This window comes from Condylura cristata, unplaced genomic scaffold, assembly GCF_000260355.1.
Source record: "Condylura cristata isolate star-nosed mole 26May11 unplaced genomic scaffold, ConCri1.0 scaffold00001, whole genome shotgun sequence".
Lineage (NCBI taxonomy): Eukaryota > Metazoa > Chordata > Mammalia > Eulipotyphla > Talpidae > Condylura > Condylura cristata.
The window spans coordinates 18,103,635-18,128,547 of record NW_004567102.1 but is presented as its reverse complement, the minus strand read 5'-3'; the positions used below and the strand labels follow the sequence as shown (position 1 = coordinate 18,128,547).

The following is a 24,913-nucleotide window of genomic DNA, read 5'->3' as shown; positions in this document are numbered from 1 at the left end:
CCTTCACTTTTTTTCAAATAAATTTACCCTTCATATAGAAAAGACAGAAATGGATGAAAATTAATTGAAATTATCTCCACTTTGCTCACTCATTTCTCACTTTCTCATCAAAAGACAATTTAAAAAAAAAACAATCACACTTATCACTTTAATGGAAACAGACTACAAGTAAGGTGGTAAACGATTACAATCAAGTCAGAAAGTTAATGCATTTTCAGAAACTTACAGAAATAAAATTGCACAGTCACAAGCTAAACCTACCAAGTGTAAAGTTTAAAAACTAAGAGAAGATATCCACAAAATGGTTGTGAATTTTCTCCTGGGACTTCAAAATTGTCTCTCTGTCAGTAAAGATGCTGTTCCTCCATACAATACATCTCAAGCTTTCACTGTAAACACAGCCTTCTTGCGTAGGAAATGCCAGACCTTTCTTCCACCAGCAGATCAGTAAGATGTCCCAAGGGTGGAAGAGCTCTGTTCTCCTCCCCGTTCTATTCAGAGACTGGTAAGTGTTTTCCCTTTTGTTGCCAGTACAAATTGGCACAGTAGAAACCCCAGAGAAACCACAAGGAGAGATCACATTTTATCTACATGGCTGGTAGTTGTGCTACATCCAAAGGAGAAAATATGGGTGACATAAGTGGGAAAATGTATGAAAACTAAATATTCCAGTGGGAAAGTGAAAGCAGACTAGAAGAATTAGAATCTGGCACTGAGTTAAAAAGCAAGATTATAAAAGATTATAGAAGTAGTAGACTATAGGCCCTCCCTGGTGGCACAAGGAGTTAGTACACAACGGTGCAAGCTAGACGCCGATGCTTCAGTGCTCGTTTGATCCCCATCCCCAGAGGTGACCCACATGGCGTGACAGACCTCTCCTGTCTCGCCTGCTGCTCCCCTCAGCAGTGTACTTCATCCATCTGCCTAATCTGCTCCCTATTCTGTCTCTGGTGAATCCTTTCTATGGGCCTGCACCCCAGTCTGTATGCATAAATAAACCTTTAAAAAAAAGTTGAAGATTATAAAAGTAGAAGATGGAAGAAATGAGGCAAAGAATGAAGAAAGGAAAAAAGTTAGGGAGGCCCTCCCTGGTGGCGCAGCGTGTTAAAGCACAGAACTGAGAATCTAAAGCCGCTTCCGCATGAGTTTGATCCCCGCCTGCCCCGGAGGTGACCACATGGTGTGGCAGACGTCTCCTGACCCACCCGCTGCTCCCCTCAGCAGTGTATTTCATCGATCTGCCTGTTCTGTTCCCTATTCTGTCTCTGGTGAAGATTCTCACCGCCCCTGAGCCTCTGGCCTGTACCCCAGTTCTGTATTCACAAATAAATAAATCTTTAAAAAAAAAAAAAAGTTAGGGAGAGGATAACATTTTCTTTGTATGCACTTCATATACTTACTAGTTTTCTCATTTGAGGGCCAAGGATGTCATTGAAATTCCCATGGCCAAGAACATGTACTGCTAGGAAAGGTAATCTTTCTCAATGAAGTGAATTCTCAAACGTGGGGGGTGAAACCCACTAGGACTTGACTTAGACATCAACAGATATATTGTGTGTGACACTCAGGTACCTTGAAGATAAAAAATTTGAAAGCATTGCAAACTTGAGGGAAATTGGCAAAATGACTCAAGACCCCACACACATCCTGGGGCACATTTCCATTGTATCTGTTAGTGTGTCAGGAGCTATACACCAAACAATATATAACATATCCAAGATAAATAAAATACTCTTGAGCTTTGATAGCCAAAGTTTAGATTTACAGTTTCCTGTATTTCAAATTTAGATCCCAGACATAAGAGTTGGGAATATATAACATAAATATTTGACCTGCCTTTGTCACTTCTTAATTTGACATTTTAATACTAGACTCTGAGCTACAAAATACCAGTCTTTGTTTTTGTGAGCTGGAGGCTCTTGATGCAGACTAATGTTCTCCTTTTTAGATACAGACCCCAACTAATGACTGCAGGGCAGCCCTCCCCTACTTAGATGGCCTAACTGAGTGACCCACTGAGCAATCCACAGTTTTGCTTTTTTTTTCAAGATTTTATTTTGCGTACAGAACTGGGGTACAGGCCAGAGAGGTATGAGCTGTGAGAAGATTCACCAAGACAGAGTGTATCCTAGTATATATATATATTTCTATCTAAGGAACCCTGCTTGCTGACACTTAGAAAACTATACAGCACATCAACACTATACTTAGGGCCTTTGCAAATAGCAGGTCATCTACACATAAAAAACTGAAACACCTGGTAGCAGGTAGAGCTCAAGAAGTGTGATTACTTAGAACCTATTGAAATAAATTGCAAGGTCCAAGATAGAACCACTTCTGCCAAGGGATTTTATCTTCCTATAAATGCTCTGCTTGACCAGAAACATAGTCAAACCACAGACATCAATTCAATTCTGGGCTGTACTTATTTATTTAGTCGCTTAGTTCCTGTAAATAAATATACATGCAACCCAGCCCATCATGCTATGTTTGCCTTAGAGCTTCTAAAGATCTATAAAACTTGTTCTTGCCCCAAATATCACTGGGATGAGTTTACTTCATGACATTTGAGGCACTCTAATTCCCCAATCCATGGATATTACTCCCCCAATCCATAGATATTATTCCCTTGAATAGAGGACATCAAACGTGTTGTCCTCAATTTTGTCATTTGACAAACCAACCTCAGTTGGGGACATGGGCATAGGCCCATCAAGTTTTTCACTGTACATTCATCCATCAATGGCCACAAAAATAGAGCAAAAACTGATTGGGGAGGGGGTTGGATGGGGTTACAATATACTTTGGTGAATAGGCAAATTCATAAATGTGGAATCTTGAGAAGTTCCCTATGGCAAATTAGGTAAAAACAGAAGAGAAAAGCTAGGTGGGTAGGGTGTCCAGGCTGATGGGTCTGAGATAGCCTAACAAAGCTTACTGTTTCCAAAATGCAGGTAATAATGTTTTCAGGTATATGTTCTAGGGTTAGAAGTATCTTATCTACAGCCAGCAAGGACATGCCATGGAAGCAGCAATGTATTACACCATTGATACTCATGTATCAGGAAGAGTGGAAGACATCCCTGTTGGTGCCAGAGTCCACATATAGCAAAGGAAGATCAGATGCCTCCTGCTGCCATGTTACCCATCCTACATTTGTGCTGAGATACTCCATAAGCTCCCTGGAAATTAGATGTAGTCATCAACAAAAGGTACTTCAGTTGACTAAAAATATATTGAATACTTTAATAAATCTGTAAACTGACTCCTAATTAGTTGCTGCTTAAAATATAAATAATCCTAGGGAATGATAGGTAGAGGGGGTTGATTGGGTAGGGATAGATGGTAACTATCTCAATGGTGGAGACTGGTGTAGTTGAGACTGTCTGAAGCTATATACCTTACATAGTGTTGTAAGTCAGTGTCACCTCAAATTAAAAAAGGGAACTATAATATAATCTCAGAAAATTAAAGTTTATCTTACTAATGAAGTATTTTTCTTTATTCAAAAATTATGTCAATGTAAGTTTAAAATATTTTAAAGTAAATTAATGTAATCCTAAATATTCATACATATTATGCCCCAAGTGCAGAAGTTGAGAAGTCTAAGATTTGTTTATAATTAGCCCATTGTATCGCTCTATCTTTAATGTGAGCATACTTAGAATAGTAAGCATGTCATTTCCTAGATAGAAATCCAAATCATGACAACAAATAAAAGAAAACTGATAATATGCATGAAATACCTTAGCACAGGTATGGATTACAGAAGTTGAAAGGCTAAAAATATTACTGTGAATGATGATGCATTGGGAAAATTCAAAGAAAAAGATGACTTAACTAGGTTATATAGTATGAGACTCATGAGCAAGGAGAAAAAGGAGGTATTTTATTTGGGAAGAATGCATAAGCTAGCCGAACAGTAAGACATTCCCAAGGCATGCCTGGAGGAAAATAAGTAGATTGGTTTAAATAAAGTAGAACAACTAAAGAGTAGTGAGAAATCATACTATGGAAGGCATATCAAAAGAAGAATCCATTCACCTTGGTGAATGACTATAAGAAGAAAGTAGGAATAAAGTTTGATAGATGAATCACATTTTGAGTTTGAGGAATGAGAATTGTGATATTAATAACAGAAATAGGGAGGACAGAACAGAATTAGTTTGAGGCAAAGTGGATGATGAGTGTGAGGTGATGGTGTGCTCCCAGGGGAACTGACATGCAAGGAGCTGAAAGTAGATAACTGGATCTCAGAAGAGAAGCAAGAGTAGAAATGTAGGTTTGAAGATAACCAGTTTTAAAATAATCTCTGAAGCTTGTGAGTGGGAGAATAGCTGAAGAGAGGCAATTAGAGAGATGAGGTGGAGAAGAAGAATTGTCTACAAAGAATGCTAAGAAGGAGCACTCAGGGAGTTGGTTATACGTATTATCCCAAGAAGAGAGTAAGGAGAGAGATTCAAAAGTGAATGATCAACTGTGTCAGCTACCACAAAGGATAAAAGAGAGAGGACTGGGCAAATTCAGCTGAGTTTTCTCACACACAGTTTACACTTGAGAAAACCATTTCTAGCCAATGGTTGAGGTAAAAGAAAGCTTTTAACAATGGATTAAAAAGTAGGTTTATATAGAGGTAAGGGAGATAATGTATGTTGATCACTCTTCCAGAAAGAAGTCTTATAATTGCCAGGTTTGCAGCATCAAGGGAAAAGATGCAGAAGTATTCAATTTATTTTATTCTTTGAGGTTTCTGCATATAAAAAGGAAAGGCCCATAGGAGAAATGGAAATAAAGATTTGCATTTGGCAAGGAAATTCTTGGAAGGCTTATTTATAATAAAATCTAATGTTTATCTTCTTTTCAAGTTTTGGGAATTATTCTATGTGCTTTATCCATATTAGCACATCTTACTCTCATAATACTCTAATCAGCTGAGTACTGTTATCATAGCCAATTTACAAATTAATAAATAAGTTATGAGGGAATTAAATGACTTACACAGTATCATTGTCTGGCAGGAATAAACTCAGACAAAGAGACAAAAAACACCATGATTTTTCCACTGGACTATCTTGTTTACTTCCCAGAATTAAAGGAGGAAGTAGAGTATTGACTCCCTTTAAAAGACAAGTGGAAAAGACAGGATAAACTGACTTATTACAAGGTGAAAAAGAAAGTTGCTGAGCACCATGACATCTGATATGAGATCATATGCTAGAGCTCTATATCAAAAGTAAGAGGAGAAACAGGAGTCAGGGTTAAAGATTTAGGACATATAGAACATGGAAAGACTTAGAAGAAAGGAGCACATATCACAATAGAATTCAACAGAAGCCTAAAACTTGTTCAACATCTTCTATAGCCCTAATTGATAAGGTTCCCTAGAAAGTAATTATGGCACATTCAGTGTGGCTTTCCAGTGGGGAGAGTGGGAAGACTTGAGTTTGGAAATGCCCAATGGGTAAAATGGTAAAATCAAACATGATGATGGTATTTGGGTATTGGAGAAAAGTTTATTCATTTGGCAGATGACATTTTACAGTTCCAAGGAAGAACCTCTTCCAAGTAAACATGACAAGTCTTGATAACTTCACATGTGACTAGTATAATATTTGCAATGCAAGATTTATAAACATAGATATCAAATTGGGTAACTCACATATTTTGATAGCAATAATTGATATATAATACTAAGCCATTAAATCTTCCATCAAGAAATTTTGTCTTACATTATAGTAATGATGATGATGTTTTCAGATATAAATGTTCAGATATAAATGTTCAGATATAAATGTATGAATGTTTATGTATTCAGACAGATACATAAATGTTAATCAACATATGGCCTTCATCAATTTCCAGCAACAGAACTGTATTTCTTTAGTATTAATCAACATTTATGTATTTGTCTGTAGGACAGAATCTATAACAAAGACTGTATAGAATGAAAGAAGCTGCCCAATCTTAAATGGTTCCTTAGAGTCTGACCAAGTGTGAATGAAATACTCTATTCTTGTTTAATAGTTCCAGAAAACACACCAAAATACCAAAATAATGAATTATGTATTTAAAATATAATTTATAAGAAAAGCATTGTTGTTATTAGAATTATTAAATATATCTCATAGATATTGGAAGTATTAAATCAGGGAGAATTTCAAATAATATAACAGCTTTTTAAATTTTGTACTTTCCTGGAAGTACTTCCTTTTGTCTAGACTAAAAGTAAGAAATAGCCAAAGAGCACAAAAATGTCATCCTGAGCTTGGCCCAAAAATATGTGTATTCAGAAAATAGACCATAATTCACAATAGACCATATTAAATACAAAAAGTTAATTTCTTCTCAGTGTTCACTTTGTAGATGATTGCATTTCAACTGAAATTTTTTCAAATAAACATTTTAGGGTCTGAGGAATATTGGTTAACTACCTCTATAACATATGGCATTCATCAATTTCCAGGAACAGAAGTATATTTCTTTAGATACAGAAATTTACCAAAGAAATGGTTTTAAACAAGATTTTGGATTTTTACAACAAATAAGTGTAGGGTCAAGGTAGTTCTTTTCAGAACGTTCTGAACGTTTACGAGCCAGGATGGTAACAAAGAGCACTTACACATGTTTCCCATGTGCTAATGGCTACTTGCTAACAGAACACTTTTGAGTGCATTCCAAAGTCAATTATAAACACTTTTTTCCTGCTTTTTGAAAGTACATAAATATTTTTAGGTAATGAACGTTTCATTATTTTTAATAAATCCCACTATTATACACTATGAAGATATTTTAATTGAAAAAAAATTTACTGTATTGATACCTGCAGACATTCTAAGAATATCCTGGACTGAAAATATGAGTGCCTTCTTACCAAGGCATTGTAGTTTCAAGAAGCTTTTTAAGAACACTGAATTTAAGACTAGAAGATAAATTAATAATGATAAATATTAATCTTTTAAGGTTTGGGACAATTTCTTGGGATTTCCAGCGTGAGGTTAGAACATGAAACAGTGAGGTACATGAAATAGGAAATGGTTTTAAAAGACAGAATTAGTAATTTTCCAAGGTCAGTTATTACCTCTTTTTGAGGGCATGTGCTTTAACACACATACTTCAAATTTTTTAATATATTTAGGTATTAAATAGTCTTAATATGCTTTCCTCATATGTAAGCTTTAAAAGTTAAGCATAAAGAAGGTTCACAGCACACAATGTTTCTCATTCAGCAAGGAATTCTCACCTTATTATAGGCGTTGTGACTAAACAGGGTATGAGAACTCTCCTGCTCATCACTCAGGGAGAAGGAGGACAAGTGACTGAAGGGTCCTGGGGTAAGACAGTCAGCCTGGGATAGGGTCTGAGGAAGCAGCAGGGACTTAGCAGGAGGATAGAGTCTAGTCTGATATAAAGGATGGAGAGAAACAGGCTTGTGAGAAACTGTCACCTCCTGGGGAGAAGAAAGGCATAAAAAGTATGTTAGTTAACAACATCAAGCTCAACTTGGAATTAAGACTCAATATTATAGAGGATGTCTGACTCTCTTACCAGTAAGAAGAAAAACTCTCCTCACACGTGGGTCTTTCAAGAAACACCCGCTTTCATAGCACATTGTTTGTCTCAATAATTCCTGTCAGTATCCCACAGCTAGTCTCTTCTGCAGAACAAGCACCTGCAGAGTGTTCCCCAGGGGTGCTAAGTTTGTTATTTTTGAAAGCACTGAGAGGAGAAATGTTGATGGGAGGCAAGCACTCATCACAATGGGAGTAGAATGGGATTAGAAACGACTTCATTGAAGAGATAGGTAACAGTGGAAGTTAATTTAAAGATGTTTGTGATTTGGTAGGAAGAAATTGGGGAAGCAAGAGGAGGGCACACAGAAGACATCTGCTTGTGGGCAGGGGCAGAAGTGCTGGTTTAGTTGCTGGGATAGTAAGTGTTGAGTTGAAATGAGTATGGGACAAGGGATTAGGAGAGGCAAGTCTGGAGAGAATGCATGAGGCCTCATTCCAGGTAAAATATCCCAGGTAAAAGAGAAAAGAGAAGTAAATAGATGAGGCTTTGTATAAAGAGGACAGTGAATGAAGCCTTAGCTAGAGTGAGTCTTTAACCAGGAAAGGGGATAAATGTGACAGACTTAGAGGAAGTAAGTACCACGAGAGGAGACCATGAATGAAGTGAATGGAGCAAGGAAATCTCAAGAAAGGAAATCTTAAACCTATAGAGAAAAAAAGGGTCTGTAGAGAAATATATTTGTGCGTGTGTGTGTGTGTGTGTGTGTGTATGGTGTGGAGTACCCTTCTTGCACTTTTAATATGTATGCATATATATGAAATAAAAGGATTACATTTTTATAGATATATAAGCAATTCATACTTCTGAAACTTTGTATGTGAAGGTATACGCTGATGTGATTATCGTACTGTAAAATCCCTTAGCACATGAAACTTATAATATGAACCCTACTTTACTCACCTTTGTGACCTCAGAGTTAAGGTAATATAGCAAATATTTAATGCAGTAATGACTGAATTTTCAAAGCAATATAGTATTTTCTACTAGATTAATAATGTACTCTGTAACTCAATTATTTCTTTGCTCCATAAGTAATGAATGACTATTTGGGTTTTTGTGAAGTGTAAATTTAGTATGAAATAATATGTATTGCTCAAAATTATATCAATTAACAGTTAAATTAAACTTTTAGAATTGTAAAATTAATGTCTTTTCACAAAAACTGAATTCATTTTGTTAAAACCATGTATTTTAAAATAATTGTTAGCTTGTCTAAAATTTATATTGAGGATGCTAAAAATTTTAAAGGAGCAGGTTCAAAATTTACTTAAAAGCTCTTGAAAAATTTTAAGCCTGTGAGAAAGTCATGATTCTAGGGCTTTTAAGTTTGTATACATGAGGTCTTTTAACCCCAAGTAACTTGAAGGGTGACTAAGTGGATTTTATTTCTATCAGTTTCTTATTTGCATGTAAAGTGTTCACTTCATGTACCAAGAAAATAACTTCAATTTTCACACACTATTAAAAAGATAACATCTTATATATAACATGCATATGTGTTTGTTTTCCACTGACTACATTTTAAGAAGTTTCTATATTGGTAAATGAAAGCTATGGATTTCCTAATGAGGCACATAACTAGTTCTGTGATTACAATTGTTGCTCAGTTGTTTCTCTTGGATGTTCCAAGCATATTATTTACAATAACTAACATTAAATGGACTAATATTAAATTGACTAATATTAACTAAAGCCATTCTGTGCAACTTTAATGGAATACAAGCAGTATTTACCCATCTCTCAAGAAAACATTTCATTATGTTATTAACGACTAATTTAATTGTTTTCTTTTATAGATATTTATTTATTTATTTATGCATACAGAACTGGGGTACAGGCTAGAGGTGCATGGATGGTGAGAGGCTTCAGCAGAGACAGAGTGGGGAGCAGAACAGGCAGATCGATGAAGTACACTGCTCAGGGGAGCAGCGGGCGGGTCAGGAGAGGTCTGCCGCGCCATGTGGGTCACCTCCAATGTGGGGGATAGGACTTGCACTGATGCAGCTACAGCTGGCTTGCACTGCTGCAGCCTAACCCTTTGTGCCACCAGGGAGGGCCCAACAACTAATTTCATTTTTAATCAATGTGCCAGTGATTAATATAAAAACTAAGTAGCAAGCACAAGACCAGTTGTATTAGGAAAAAGGGGTCCTTTTAGTCCCAGCTCAAGGTTCCTAGGAAAAGACAAGCAGAGCTGTCTTTATTTTATATTCTAGCTTCAGCTTTTATTTATTTATAGATAAGGTTTTATTTATAAGGTTCAAGACCTCATTCAGAGGATGTCACAGGTGAAGCTGACATTGACCCATAGGAAATAGAAGGTTCCCTGTATGGGGGAATGAATTGGGGTCAAGTTCTCCCCAATTATTAGGAAGCATCTGCTTGCGTCCGTGTTCTCTATTGACAACCACTTCTCAGGAGTTTGCCAAACCAATGCTACTGTAGGGTAGGATTATGTTAGTTATTCTAGGGAGTTGGGCAGGGAGCCCAGAGAAGAGAAAATAATTTAATCTGAACTGGGCAGGTCAAAGAGAACTAAGAATACTGGCCAGACTGACTTGAACATGTTTGTTTGACATCTAGAACAAATGTGAATGGGTTCTTCACAGTGGCATCTTCAACATGAAAGTCTTTTAGGGCACCTGTTCCAACCTGGCCTAGTTGTTTTTTAGTATTTAGGAATTTTAATCATTAAACTTTATAACCTGCAAAGAACATTTATTTTTGATGTGTGTGTGTGTGTGTGTGTGTGTGTGTGTGTATATATATATATATTCTGTATGTATCTTACTATTCTGCATTTATTTTCACCACCATCCTGGGCATCTTCTTTGACTGTCTTTTATTTTCAGCCTCGATTCCTGTATCCCATGTCCTTTTTTGCTTGGTTCCTATCAAATTTACAAGGACCTCAGATAATTTCCTGAGAAAATGGAGTATGGTAAGCAAATTTTTAACAACTTCCATGTTAAGAATTTTGTTCTCCCCTTACAATTAATTTTTCAGATATATAATTCTAAGCTGTAAAATATTTCCTTTAAAAGATTTTAAAGTATTATACCAATGTAACTGTACTATTTCAACTTTATATACATTTTTAAAAAATATGTATATCTATATCTACATAAAATATGTGTATCTAAAAATATGTATATCTTTTTATATCTATAATTGCTACAGTTTTTATTTTCTAATTATCTTTTGCCAATTCTTTAACATTACTTTCTTATTTTGCTCTTCTCATACAAATGAAATTTTCCTGCTTTTAAATTTCCCAAACTGAATATTTAATGGATATATTTTTATTCTTACTTATTCATCAAGTATTTTGAATGTTTTCCATTTTATTCTTCTGAGGACTATTTTAACTGTATGCTAATATACAAATATTTCTTTTTTTTTAAGCTAGAAAATTTATTTCAAATTTCCTTTGAATCAAAATTGAAAAATATATATTTTTTAATATTGTCAGGAACATTGTATTTGTTATTAATTTGTAATTGTCTTATGATCAGAAATATTTGTGTATATTATTTCTCTTCGAAATTAATAAGCTTTTTTTTTTGGCCTAGTATTTAGATAACTTATAGGATGGCTTCACAAATATTTAAAAAATGTTTTGTGGGCCCTCCCTGGTAGCGCAGCAGGTTAAAGCACAGCACTAAGAAACTAAAGCTACCTCAGCATGAGTTTGACCTCCGCCCCAGGAGGTGACCTCTCCTGACACGCGCACTGCTCCCCTCAGCAGTATACTTCCTTAGTCGGCCTGTTCTGCTCCCCACTCTGTCTCTGGTGAATCCTCTCACAGCCCCTGCACCTCTGACCTGTACCCCAGTTCTGTATGCATAAATAAACAAATCTTTAAAAAAGTTTTGCAGTGAGATAGTTATGTATTTATTAATTTTGATTTACTTTGAATGGTCTGTACTTATTTTTCACATAACCTATAATAATCAAAAATGAATTCAGTACTTTACTATTAACATGCTTATTTTTTATCACCCTATCTCCTGCCTTTGCCTTACGAATATTGATGTTATACTTGGTATTATAACAATTGTATTTCCCTATAAATTTTATCCCTGAGCTTATAAGGGAGTCTTATTTGTCTTACTTAAAAGATCTTTATCCTGAATTCAATCTGCCTGTTGTGAATATTATAACTTCTCCTTTCTTTTTGGGGCTGGCAGCTGGAAATCCCTTTGTCATCTACTGCTCTCAATCACTGTGTATAACAGTCTCAGCTTAAAGATTGATGTTGTTTGTTATTCAATTTGGGAGATGTTTCTTTTCCCTTTTTAAATTTTATTTTTCTCACAGTAAATAAATCTTCCCTGGACCAGATGTTTCTGAAAAAGTTTTAGGAACTTTTAGGAAAAAGAGGCCACAGCATAGGATTGCCTACATGCTCCAAAGATAGAATCTTTAGCATGGGAGGTGCATTAGCTGTAATCTCCTAAGGAATGAAGACTGTCAGCTGTCTAGTACTTCACAGAGCAGCTTTACTGAGTCTAGGCTGCCACAGTCAGAAACACTCCTGTAATACACATTGAATCTGTGGAATTCAAAGTATAGCCTCTCTTTTCAGAAAAAAAATCCAGTCAGGGGACCACTTGAGCACCGACACGCACACACAAAGGGTGAGCTGAGGTATGTATTTTCAGGTGTAACCTACGCATTATAGGAGAGTGTGCTGGCTCCACGCTGCAGTAACTGCATTCTCACTCCATCCCTCCCCAAGTACACACTTGCTCATTCTCTCTATTGCTTTGAGCAATCTTTGCTGTCACTTCGCTGTTTGTGTTTTAATAGGAGCTTGTGTTTTTGCTTTGTCGTCTTTGTTACTTTTTGGTGATATCAGGTTAATCTTCTATTTTTCATATTCAAACCAGGGACCTTATACATATATTTCAACATGTTATGAAAATTTTCACTTTAAAAAAAAATCAGAGATAACTCGAGAACTTCTGACTGATCTAAAAGAATTTTTTTGCTCCTTGCACATCTCATCATAATATATATAGGTATAAAACCTCTTTACATTATATATATCATCTTTATGCTTATGTTCCCACTCCTAAACATAGGAATTTTTACCATATGTAAATATATATTATATGTGTTTATCTGCATCTTTTTGTCATCCTAGATTATCTGGGGATGTTGGTACAGATACAACCACATGTCATTAACCTTTTTAAAATATATACCTTTGCTGACTATATTGTCACAATTTTCCCAAAGAACAGTGATTTTTTTCTTCAAGAAGTTACTTAGGTTAAAGAATAAATTTTCTCTTACATAAGTACTTATCTTTTACAGCTCAAAAATGTCACTTTTATATGTTTCATATTAAGAAGACAAAAGCTATAAAGTAAGGATATTTTTAAATCTACACTTTGATCCAATGATAAACTCTAAAGTAGTGCAATTTACTCACTTTATTTTTCAAATCTGAGGAGTTTTCTATGCATTTTATGGTCTTTAATAAAAAAGAATGAATTTCAGTTCAATATTCTACTATTTTCTATCTATTATTCCACAGTGTTTATATATCAAGAGTACATATGTTACCAATTAAATTGAGGTTTTAATTTTTCTTCTAATATTTCTCAATAAGACTTATCATATACATTAGCAAAACATTAAACATTGTTAATATTGACTACCCCCATCTTTAAGTATTACTGAAAATTGTGTAATATCTCCACATCTTAAATGCCTACTTTGTTAATATCTTAGCCCCATTCGAAACAACAAATATTAATATAGGCCAAAGTACAATAATAATGAAAGTAGAAATTAAACATTATTTCAAATGGTTTTAATAATTTGTAAATTTTTTTCATTTAGAGGTTCTCAAGTAAGTTATCAACATTTCTGACTATTATTGATATTAAACTTACACTAGACAGGGATTATGTCTGCCGTTTCTTGTTATTTATTCTTATATCAGTATTTACAGTCAAGTGAGATTAATTTCCAGGAGATTTTTAAGTATGGTCATTTGCTTATTTAATGAGGATTATTTTAGTTAAAAGTTTTTAAAATGACAGTGCATATGTGCAACTGAATACATGAAATGTAACATGGTGCAAATGGCTTAAAGATAACCAATGAAGGCTTCTGCGTCCATACATAAATTCGAAGAGCCCAGATACTCTCCCAGGCAATATACATGAAATTAGAGAATATATATGAATTGCGAATGTCTAGCCTTCAGGTGTACAAAGAAAAACAATGTAAACCCTTACAAATCATCAGAATTAAAAAATCTGTCTTGGGCCCTCTTTGGTGGCCCAGCAGGTTAAAGCACAGCACTGCAAGCTAGCTGGAGCCATTTCAGTACAAGTTCGATCCCCAGCTCCATAGGTGACCCACAAGGCGCAGCACTGCTCCCCTGAGCACTGTACTTGGTCAATTTGCCTTCTCTGCTCCCAGCTCTGTCTCTGGCCTTTGCTCCTCTGGCCTATATCCCAGTTCTGAATGTTTGAATAAATAAATCTTTAAAAAAACTAAAAAAGAAACAAACCAAAAAAACTATTAATTTTAGGTCATCAGTTGATCAAAGTTTTCTGTAATGTCCCAGTTTACATTGTAGAGTCTGCAAATGATATCTTTGGTGACAATTGTTCAAGACTACACTGGTTGCATGAAAGCAGTCTTAGACAACACATAAATGAGTAGTTATAGTTATGTGCCAATAAAACCTGATTTATAAAAACAGATGGTGGGCCAGATTTGACACACAGGCCATAGTTTATAAGCCATACCACATTATTTTTTTTTTAAGGTTTACTTATTTGTGCATACAGAACTGTGGTACAGGCCAGAGGTGCAGGGCCAGTGAGAGGATTCACCAGAGACAGAGTGGGGAGCAGAACAGGCAGATCAACGAAGTACACTGCTGAGGGGAACAGCAGGTAGGTCAGGAGATGTCTGCTGCACCATGTGGATCACCTCTGGTACAGGCAGTATTGAACTCATGCGGAAGTGGCTTTAGCTTCTTAGTGCTTAACCCGCTGTGCCACCAGGGGGGCCTAATCATTAGGCCTTACCTAATGATTTTTAAAAAAATACATTAATAAACGTTTTGTTATGTTTAATCTATATTCCATGTCCCACCTAATGACTTATTTTGAGGTTGGTACATATTACTTTGGACTCCATTATTCTAAACAATTCCCAAAAACAAACATCATTCTACCCTGCTATAGTGTTTAGTAGATGAAGCTTTTAATGGCGTATTTTTTGCAGTAAGGACAGGAGTCATAAAGATGTCATACACATCTTTCTATCAGTGAGCAATGTAGCAATTATTTGTGATAAAATACTTTAAACTGATTTCACTTACTTGAGAAGTCTTATAAAATACTTATAGAAATACACTTTTTTCTTCAAAGCAAAATAAGCTTTACTTAAGTAGATTTTTAAAAAGATATCATCTTGCCTGCTTACAGTATCATATCCTATAATACTCAAGCAGGAGAACTTATAAAGCAAATAATATCTTGTTTATTAGAGATAAAAACTGGAGCTAAATATTTAGAAAAGAAATTAGTTTATTTTAAAAATTGCAGATGTTACAAAATTAAGTATTCAAGAGACATCACCACTCTCGATACAGCCACTTTCTACTCAGCCATCAAGTCAAAATGTTTAACTTCAATAGGTGTTTTCTTTGCAATACCAAAGGGCATTTTAAGGCACTATGGACTCTTCACTAAAGTCTGCACTTCTGATACTCTTTTGTTCCAACCTGACATTTTAAAGGCACCTCCTTTCCTGTGGTTTGGAAGTGAAGGGTGAAAATTCACTTCTCTTTGCCCCTGCCATGGCACTTCACACTACCTGCAGTTATGCCACGTTGGAAACCCAGAGGACAGCTGGGTGAAACTGGTAATGCCTTTAACTCCTTGCTCTCTCACTTCACTCCATGCCTTTGCTAAAACAACAGTTATTTTTAAATGCAGCACTTATTTTCCATTTCTTCTCATGCCTGGAGATTACAACAATTTAAAATCAAGCAACATGCGTTTTTGTTATCATTTTTACTTTAAAAGCACTGTATTAATAAAGATGTTGCCTAGTAGTTCTTAAAAAGTGGCTCCTTCATGCAAAGATATCTTAACATTCTGTAGAGACTATCACAAAAATCCTATGTTGCTGAGAAGTAAGAGATTCTAATTGTCTGCATTTCACTAAGATTAAACCAAGATGAATTTGGCCTTTTAATGTTGAGCATATGGCATAACTCCTTGCTTATCAGCCTTAATTTTGAAGAATTCATATACATTTTTAAAACAGACATTTTTAAAGCAGCATTTTTCATGTTTAGAAATCTGATTTGAACCAAGAAATTTGGACTTGTGAAGTGTGAAAAAAGGTAGCATATGCTTAGTTATTTCAACTACTCTATGTAAAAATGTGTTTTAAAATAATCAAAATGTATGTTAGAAGGTAGTCTTTGGATTATTTAGTGCTTAACACTGTAGAGCAAAAAAATTCAGAGAACCAATGACATGGATAAACATGAAGATGTTTGACAGAGACATGCTCAAAGAAAAAGAAAAACATTCCATATGCAATAACAATGGGCACTGGAGGGTTAAAATGCTGAATTTTATATTTTCTACTCATACAATTTAATCCTTTGGCCAACCCTCCCTTCCCTACCCTAGGTGTACTTGATGAAAATGGGTGATTTATACTGAAGTCAGAAAGAAACATAGAAATGGGCCTTTTGTAATTTCTCATCATCAAGGCAGGAAGGGGAAAAGGAGGAAGACATATTGAGTCACCATTTAGCAGGAAATCAATTCCCTCTTCCAAAATTATAATGATTCTAAAAGAAACTACAATAAGCACTTACATTTGCATTCCTCTTAAAGTGCTTTACAGTGACCATTTGATTTAAGCATAAATGGGTATTATATCAGGTACCATTAGAAATAGAATTGGCAGTTCCATTTTTCTAGGATTAAAGTCAAGTTCAGAGTTGACAGATTCCCCCATGTCACACAGAGCCTGTGTTCTTCCCACTGCATTTTATCCTAACATTTCTCTCATTTGCAGGAAATGGGAAAGTTACTACTAAAAACACAGGTTCCAGTAACTAGCAGTCAGTATAAGGTGCTTGACCATGTTCAATGGCCAGAAGACTGGAGGTGGAATGTCCTGCCTGGGTGTGAAGTGGGAAGTTTAGAGTGAGGAAGTACACAGGATGGTGGAATAGGGAAGAAAAGCAGAAAGGAATCAGGGGCCAAAGTTGAGACTTTTTAGAACTCATTAGAATCAAAGGTCCCTTGGGTACAGATTTTTTGCTTTATTAGAGACGAATTTATTAGTGTCTGGCACAAAACTGAAGTGGTTGAATGCTTAGAGAAGGCAAGGGAGTTAGCATGGAGAGCAGGAGAGACACCAGCCATCAGGAACCCAACAGCACTGCTCAGCACAGCAGAGGCTAAGTGCCTGGGGAATGCTATTTTCAGTTCCTCCTCCCCAAAGTCCTATTTCCTGATGCTCTGTCCAGCAATCCAGTCAGCTACAGCTCAATTCCATCTTCATGTCACAGGATAGGAATTTTGGTGATTACGGTTAAAGATGAATTTCAAAAGGGTAAGGAGAGAGATCATTTTCAGATTTTGAATTTCAAGATAGGTTTGGGAAACCCAGCACAACAGTAATAGTTTGAAAAAGGAAGTCCTTGGGTTTTAATAGCCTAGGAACCAAAAAATCAAAACTATTGGAAGAATACATAACTAGCGAGAGTGAGCATATGAAAAGTGTACTGAGACTGAAAAGAGGGGTGTAAGGAGTAGGGAGGTCACAAGTGCCAGTGAGTGGCTGAAAAGGCCCCTCCATTGCCTTATCACAAAGGAACTGTGTCCTGCAACAGAGGTGTTTGGGTTAAAAAAATCCCTGAAGATATGGGGAGGCAGAGATTAGATAGGACATGTGTGCTGGAATTCCAAGGAAAACTGGACAAAATGACAAGATTCACAGGTTTTCCTGTGACTAACCTGCATGGGACCCACAGAAAAGGAAAAACTGCTGGGTATAACTAGGAAAGAAAAATAATAGCTTTGGAGACAGGTCATTTTGAGAGTAAAAGGGTCTTTTGGAAACGGACTGGATTTTAAATCAGTAAAAAGATTCTTTGAACATAACTATTCCATTTCATGAAATGGTAGAAAGGGTCTTGAGTGTAAGTTACTTTATTGATCTGTAGATGTTTGACTAACTGAGAAGAAATAAGGACTATCTATCTCCTTCATCAAAGCATGAAGAAAATCAGCTATTGAGTTCTTCTTAGCTTGTCTGTTTTTTAGTTTTATTTTTGGAACTACCCTGGCTTTGCTAAAACAACTAGGAATGTATCATGGTTTTGAAGGGTGATACTCAACACAAACAGTAACTACTCCCTAATTTACTGATAGTAAGTACATTTATATTTTTAAACTTGGAAAGCTACTTTTACTATTTAGAGCTTCTCAATATACTAGGTACATACAAGCTAGATCTTATCACTCATCATTACAAATTTCAAATATTAAAGATTTGTATATTCAGGTGCATTAAACACAGCATTCATATCATTCCTGTTAAAGTGGTGTTATAATTTTAAAGAACTATTATCTTATAGTTTTTAATACCCTGCAGATTTTTCCTTTGAATCCATTACTCTGTAAAAAAGGAATTTCCATAAAAAGGTTGATGTTCTACAACAAATTATCCTTTTTACACAGGGCCTGTCACCCAGTCCAGCAACATCTACCAAACTTATCCCCAAAATGTATTGTGAGGATTATCACAGGGTCTTATGTGATTATGAAGCAAGTGAATCAAAGTAGGATATCTCATGTGCTTGAAGAATGGAGAAACAGGAAATCTAAAAGACAGAAAGTCTTTCAAAAACAAAAAAAGACTTGCAAAGCCATTCTTATTTTCATTGCAAAAGCATCTTCATTTAAATTCTAGGTTGCTTACTTCACCTTCTTATTCAGGATATTTACAACAGAAATAAATTCAAGTTTACCAATGTGAAAAAGTAAAGTAATTTAAGGAGGAAATACAGCTCTGTAAAAGCTATTAAATATGTGTGTATCTTTTGTATAAACACATACACAGGCACAAACATACACAATTAAAAAAATCTAATGCTTTTCAGTTTAAGAGAAAGCAGCAATAAATCATATTGATTTTTTTATACTCTATAATAGTACATAGGAAATGATTTTAAAGAAAGGAAATATTAAGAAAAAGTTACCCCATCCCCAAACATTCAACCCCCAAAGGAAAACAAAATCATGGTCACTTTTTGGGGATGGGGATTATGTGTCATGATTTTGGATAAATTATAAGATCTCTGCAAACTTATCACCCAAGTAATACTTATTCTTCCTCCCATTAGTTTTTATCATGTAAAGATGAGAATTGTCAGAGGGTCCAAACAATATTTAAAGACAAACAGAATCTCAAGTATGAGGAAACCTCCAAAAGTACTTCATGTAATGCCTTTACTTCGCAGATGTATGATACATCTCTGCACTAGGAATACTTCAACAGCATAATTTCAAGAACTATCACACAGTATGTCTGTGTGATGAAATTTCTTTTTCAGTTGATTGTTCTGAAACCAAATACTTGGGGAAATATGAGAAGGGGAAAATATCATAGTATTCTTTTGCCAGAAAGGAGTAAAGACATAGTCGAATCTGGGTTTCTCAAACCCAGATGACATTTTTGGACTTGGTAATTTTTTGGTGGGACACTGTCTCATACTTAACAGCATCCTTGGCTTCTGCCCCTTAGATGACAGCATTCCCTTCTCTAGTCCCCACCTAAAATAGTGGGGACAAAATCACCTTGGTTAAGTACCCCTAGCCTAGTCCAATCCCTTTCATTTCACAGGTTTCACCAGTGCACTGGGGAAGCTGGTAAACCACACAATCATTACTAGAATTCAAACTTCAGTGCTCTTTCTGCAACACCAAGTTTCCCTACTTTCACTTTGATCCTGTTATATATCAAAAGGAAGTCATTAGATTCTGCCTAAATGTGGGTCCTAAAATAGGGAAATTAAACTAATTTGACCCTGCAGAGACAAATGTAATTTTTTTAAGGTTTATTTATTTATTCATATAGAACTGGGGTGCAGGTCAGAGGTGCAGGGGCAGTGAGAGGATTCACTAGAGACAGAGCGGGTAGCAGAACAGGCAGATCTATGAAGTACACTGCTGAGGGGAGCAGCAGCCAGGCCAGAAGGGGTCTGCCATGCCATGTGGGTCACCTCCGATGCTGGGTATTGAACTCACACTGAAGCAGCTGCAGCTCACTTGCAATGCTGCATCCTAACCTATTGCACCACCAGGGAGGGCCCAATAAGTGTAATTTATGAGGACCTAATACTTCCCAAGAAATTTTAGCCAAAGATTGAGACAAACAGCTCAGTTTCTTTTTTTTTTTTTTACTTACCTAATGGAATAAATATGTATAGTTGCTTTTTACTTGAGCAGGTGAAAAGTACTAAGCCACTCAACTCTGATAAATAGTAAATGAGAATACATTTCCTAATAAATTATTGTGTATTTTTCTTTACCAAATATTTTCTATTTTCAAGGGTAAGATTAAGAAATATTGAAGGTCTAAATATCCATAAGACAAACTGATATTTGGATAGCCTTTAACCATATATTCAATTTCACTTAGGATGTCTGTATGGAAATCAGAATATTATTTTGCAAAGCTCTAAACATCTACCAGTTTTCCTTCACTAAGGAATCAACAGTTTTGAATTTATAAATTTACTAATGAGACTTTCCATGAAGCTATTGACATAAAGAAATATCCATTTTTTTAAAATTAATTTGCTTGTTTCCTCCAGGTATTTATTTTAAACTCTTTGCCTTATTAGCCTGCTTTCAACTTTCTAGAGACTGGACTTCTAAAGTGTCTTTTTTTTTTTTTGAAGCGATTAATAAAAAGTTTATTTACCAATTTTATCCCTCTGCTTCATTTATTCCGGTTACTCTTCTTATTTAGATGTATGGTTTTCCACCTAAATTCCCAATTCTTCAGGCTTGTATGTCTCATTGTGCCCTTTACATTTGTCATAACTTAAAATCTGCCCAATCTCACCCACATATTAAAATGTGTAACAATCACCCTAATGTATAGAGATTATAAATGAGTTTTAAACACAGGAAAATCAGATAAAACAATATTCTCCCTATAATTCTGTCCAAAACACTTTGTTTTAAATGCAGTGCTAATGGGCTTTATGAAGGAAAAGATATGTTTACGGCTATGGGTTGAATTACTAAATTAAAAAAATAAGAAAATATTTTATATAGCTGAGGTTAGCATTTTTTTTTTCATATTAAATTGAGGATCTCCAGTGGAAAAATCACCTTTATCTAATTAGACACATTAAACAATCAAAAACCAATACATTTACAAACTCATAAAGAACCAAGCAAACTAAAAAAAAACCATCACCACTTTGATCTCATCATTCTCAATGGTGAATTGATTTTCTGAGCTTCTATGTCTTCTGTATGCCCATTCATCCAGTCAATTCTGTTAATTATTTCTTAACTCAGCCTTTAATTATCAAAAGAACTATTCTTTAAAGCATATCACTAGCATATCCGTATGTGGAATAGGTGTATATTTTGTAGTAATTCAAAAGAACTACAAATTGATAAACTAATGGATGTAAAGGTTATTTCAGAAAAACATAAGCTTCATTCTGAAGAGTTTTTGTTAAAAAAACTCATCTGACATGAAAAGATGTTTCCTGAGCCATGCCATTTTGATATAAAAATTGTTGATTAATAAGTCTCAATTACTTGATTATGCATTTGGTTTCAAACTTTGCTTTTAGTGTTCAGAGGCTGCCTCCAGGCAAAATTTCAGTTCATTATCAGTTCAAAAGGCTGTCCAGTTGTACCTTCTTAAGCTACAGTAAATACATTTCCATCTGGTCTCATCCTCTTTAGTATCTGACATTTTGTAATAGAGAGCTTTGAAATCATATTTTATGGCAGTGAAGCTGCTTGGGGAAATTTATTGACTTAACAATCCCATCCAACATCTCATGTCATGTGGAACGGTCCCCAGTACAAGGTAGATTAGTGAATGAGAGCTACTTCAATTTGGCCCAACTGTCTGACTAAAGAATTTTCCATTACATGGGTGGGTGAGATCAACTGAGTTTGGAACCATTCAATTTATTCTGTGGAAGCAGTATAAAAGAACACAATAGTGACTAGGCTGAATTTGAGTGTGCTCTCTTCTGTTGACTTCCTGATGAAGCAGCAATGCTGAGATTATAAATTATTATTCAACTTATTTTTTAAATAGATCTAAGTATCTACCCTGTGGTCTGTATTTTATATCTGCCTCCATGTTAGATTCTGAACACAGTAAGAGGCTAGTTAGCATAAATATACAGAGATAGTTGATAATTCATGGAAACTCCCAGTGTGCCCAGACCCCAGGTTTCTGTTAAATTTTACTGCTCCAGCCAGATCAATGAATAACAGGAGAGAACTTTTGGAATTCTCTTTTAAATAGTAGGCTAGCCTCCTCTCAATAATGACAACCTGCAACCCCAAGTCTTACTAATTCCCATGTACCACACAGAAGCTGGGATAAAAAGAAAATAAAATGGCTGAGAGAAAATATAAATATGATTATGTCTGACACACTTAACATCTGCAAAAGAGCTCAAGTTTTCAACAAATATCTGGAAATACACAGATTTATATTATGCATAAACAAATTTAAATTCACTGGATAGTCAAGAAAGGCATTAAAGAAAAAAGCAATTCCTATTCATGAGAAGAATTTCCTACCTGACAATGGAATTTATTATTTCAAATCTATAAGCTATGATTAATTAACTGGATAGTCTACAAGGAATCTTACTTAAAAGTGCATAAATTTGAAGTCATACTTACAAAAGAACAAAATTATTATTTTATAGCATTAGATCATATTTTAAAGAATGTAAGTCACTTGAATAAAATGTGAAATTTATTTTAATTGTTGGCATTTTGTCAGATAGACTAGATTATTTTTATGAAAATTTATAATTCTATTAAAACATAACATTAAGCTTTTAAAATACTAGTGTCGCATAAGCAATAGATATTTAATAAGCATTTTTGTTTATGATGGACTGTTTTTCTAACAGGAATTTCCATTTCTGCTATGTGTGGAATTAGATAAGGCAACCCTATAGATCAATATGATTTCTCTTATTAATTTAATTTGAGAAATATATTTTATTCCATAAAATGAAAATAATAGCCTCTGATTACCATTATTAATGATAGTAGAGGCTTCTAAAATAATCAAATTTATAGCAGTTATCCTACAAGGCATATATAAACAAAATACTTTCCTGTACACCTTATGAATAAAAGCTAGAACAATCATGTAAAGTACTTGTAATGAACTTTTTCAAGACTATATAGAGATTTCAGAGACCCAGATAAGTTTAGTGTTAGATGTCAGTAACCTGAATTTTATAGCTTGAAAGAAGCCATAATAGATACATGATCTGTATTTGTCCTTTTACTCATCCTGTAATTGAAATGTAAAACCATGAAATGACTTAATCAGTGATACAGAGCTAACATGTGTCAGGTACAATGTCTCATATTTCTTAAAAATGACTGTAAATATTAGCATATATTTACAAAAACATTATTATTTTCAAACTAAACTCTAAATGGAGCATATCACATCATAGCCCTTTATAACAACACATTTTGTTATACCAAATATACTGATTACCAAATGTGGTGATATTACATGTCCCAGTTATATACAGAAAAGTTTATTTTCTTGCTTTCATTGCTTACTCATGTAATACTATTGACATTTAAAATAGAGAAACCAAAATTATTTCATTCAATTAAGGCAAATAAAGAAGTAAAATTTCACTATGAAATATTTTTGAAGCTTATATTTAATAAATGTATATTTCATATTTCCCCAAATATTTAATAAAGTATCATTAATAAATGTTCTTTATATATTCATGAACATAAAGGTCAATAAGGGTAAATAATATAACTTACCACTTAGAAGCCAAATAAATAGCAATGCCTTAAATAACTTGTTTTACTACCTAGTACTGCTCAATCTAAGAGATCACATCATCTCTACTATACTAATAGAAACCCAACAATAAAGCTTGTATCAACTGTACTAATATAGCCATAATATTTTCAGTAAAATACTGTAGCTTTTCAAAAGAAAGCAGGACTTTAGAAATAAAAATATAGTATATATATGATCCAACCAGTGATTGCATATTTTTAAGTAGTGTCTTAATTCCCCAAACAATAGCTGTACTACACAGAAAAATTTTAGACAAAAATTCAAAGATTTAAAGAAATTTCATTATGCCAAAATGGACTTTCATTACTATACTCCAAAAAATGACCACTTTCTTGCACACTATATTCATAGAGACATCTATTTTATACTGGTTGATCAAAACATGGAAAGTTTTTCCAAATATATGCTCACCTGCTCAGAAATGAAGTCACTGCTATCTTCCAAATATTTACTGAAAGGGTTGGGCTCATAGATTTCTTCCTCTTTTTTCAAGACTATTTTGGATTTTACAGGTACTGGCCGAATTACTCCAGGCTTAGTCTTCATGAACATCCAATTGATTTATCATAAAATAAAGACAGAAACTATATTAAAATGAGTAAGTATGAATATTGTTAAGTCATTCAAATGTTCTCAAAAATATTTTGTATTTTACAATGATTTATAAATATATAAAACAGTCCCTAAATCTAAAGATTTCTAATATGTTTTAACTATCACAGCAGTCAACTCATAACGATCTACTATGAACATGTTCAAAATAAAAAACTTCATTTATCTAGCCAAAGCTGTCTTATATCCTTGCCAGTTAATTCAATCAATAAACATTTCAATAATAAATATTTCATAAATGTTTATCAAGCCTGTCCTCCTGTCCTCTGTGCCAGGCAATATTCTCATTGTGGGCAGAATAGACAATTGAATTTGGCATATTCACCAAATCTATAACAACTTTCATTTTCTAAAAACTGTCTCCCATGTCCCCAAATCCACACGACCAGGTCACCAGAAGTACTGTCTATATTACATGTGAAACCAGGGATAACTTTCTGACATAAGACAGTGAAGGGTAAGTAGTAATCATGTGTTCTCCTCCAAGAATATGGAAAAGAGATCTTAACTCTCTTTAATCATGTTCAGATTGAAATTATGTTGATTTGAGAAGTATGAGGAAGTCTTAATCTTTCCCCCTACCAAAAAAAAA

At 34.6% G+C, this 24,913-nt stretch overlaps 1 protein-coding gene across 2 annotated transcripts in view; it reads right to left on the bottom strand.

Moving 5' to 3' along the window:
- Nucleotides 1–24,913, bottom strand: part of MLIP (muscular LMNA-interacting protein) — a 124,766-nt gene that overhangs the window by 27,936 nt on the left and 71,917 nt on the right. For both annotated transcript variants that reach the window (XM_012722763.1, XM_012722760.1), the window contains 2 exons: nucleotides 24,121–24,249; nucleotides 7,241–7,447 (listed from right to left, as the gene is read on the bottom strand). In XM_012722763.1, the coding sequence (XP_012578217.1) occupies nucleotides 7,241–7,447; nucleotides 24,121–24,249 (336 nt within the window). The remainder of the gene's footprint in view (nucleotides 1–7,240; nucleotides 7,448–24,120; nucleotides 24,250–24,913) is intronic.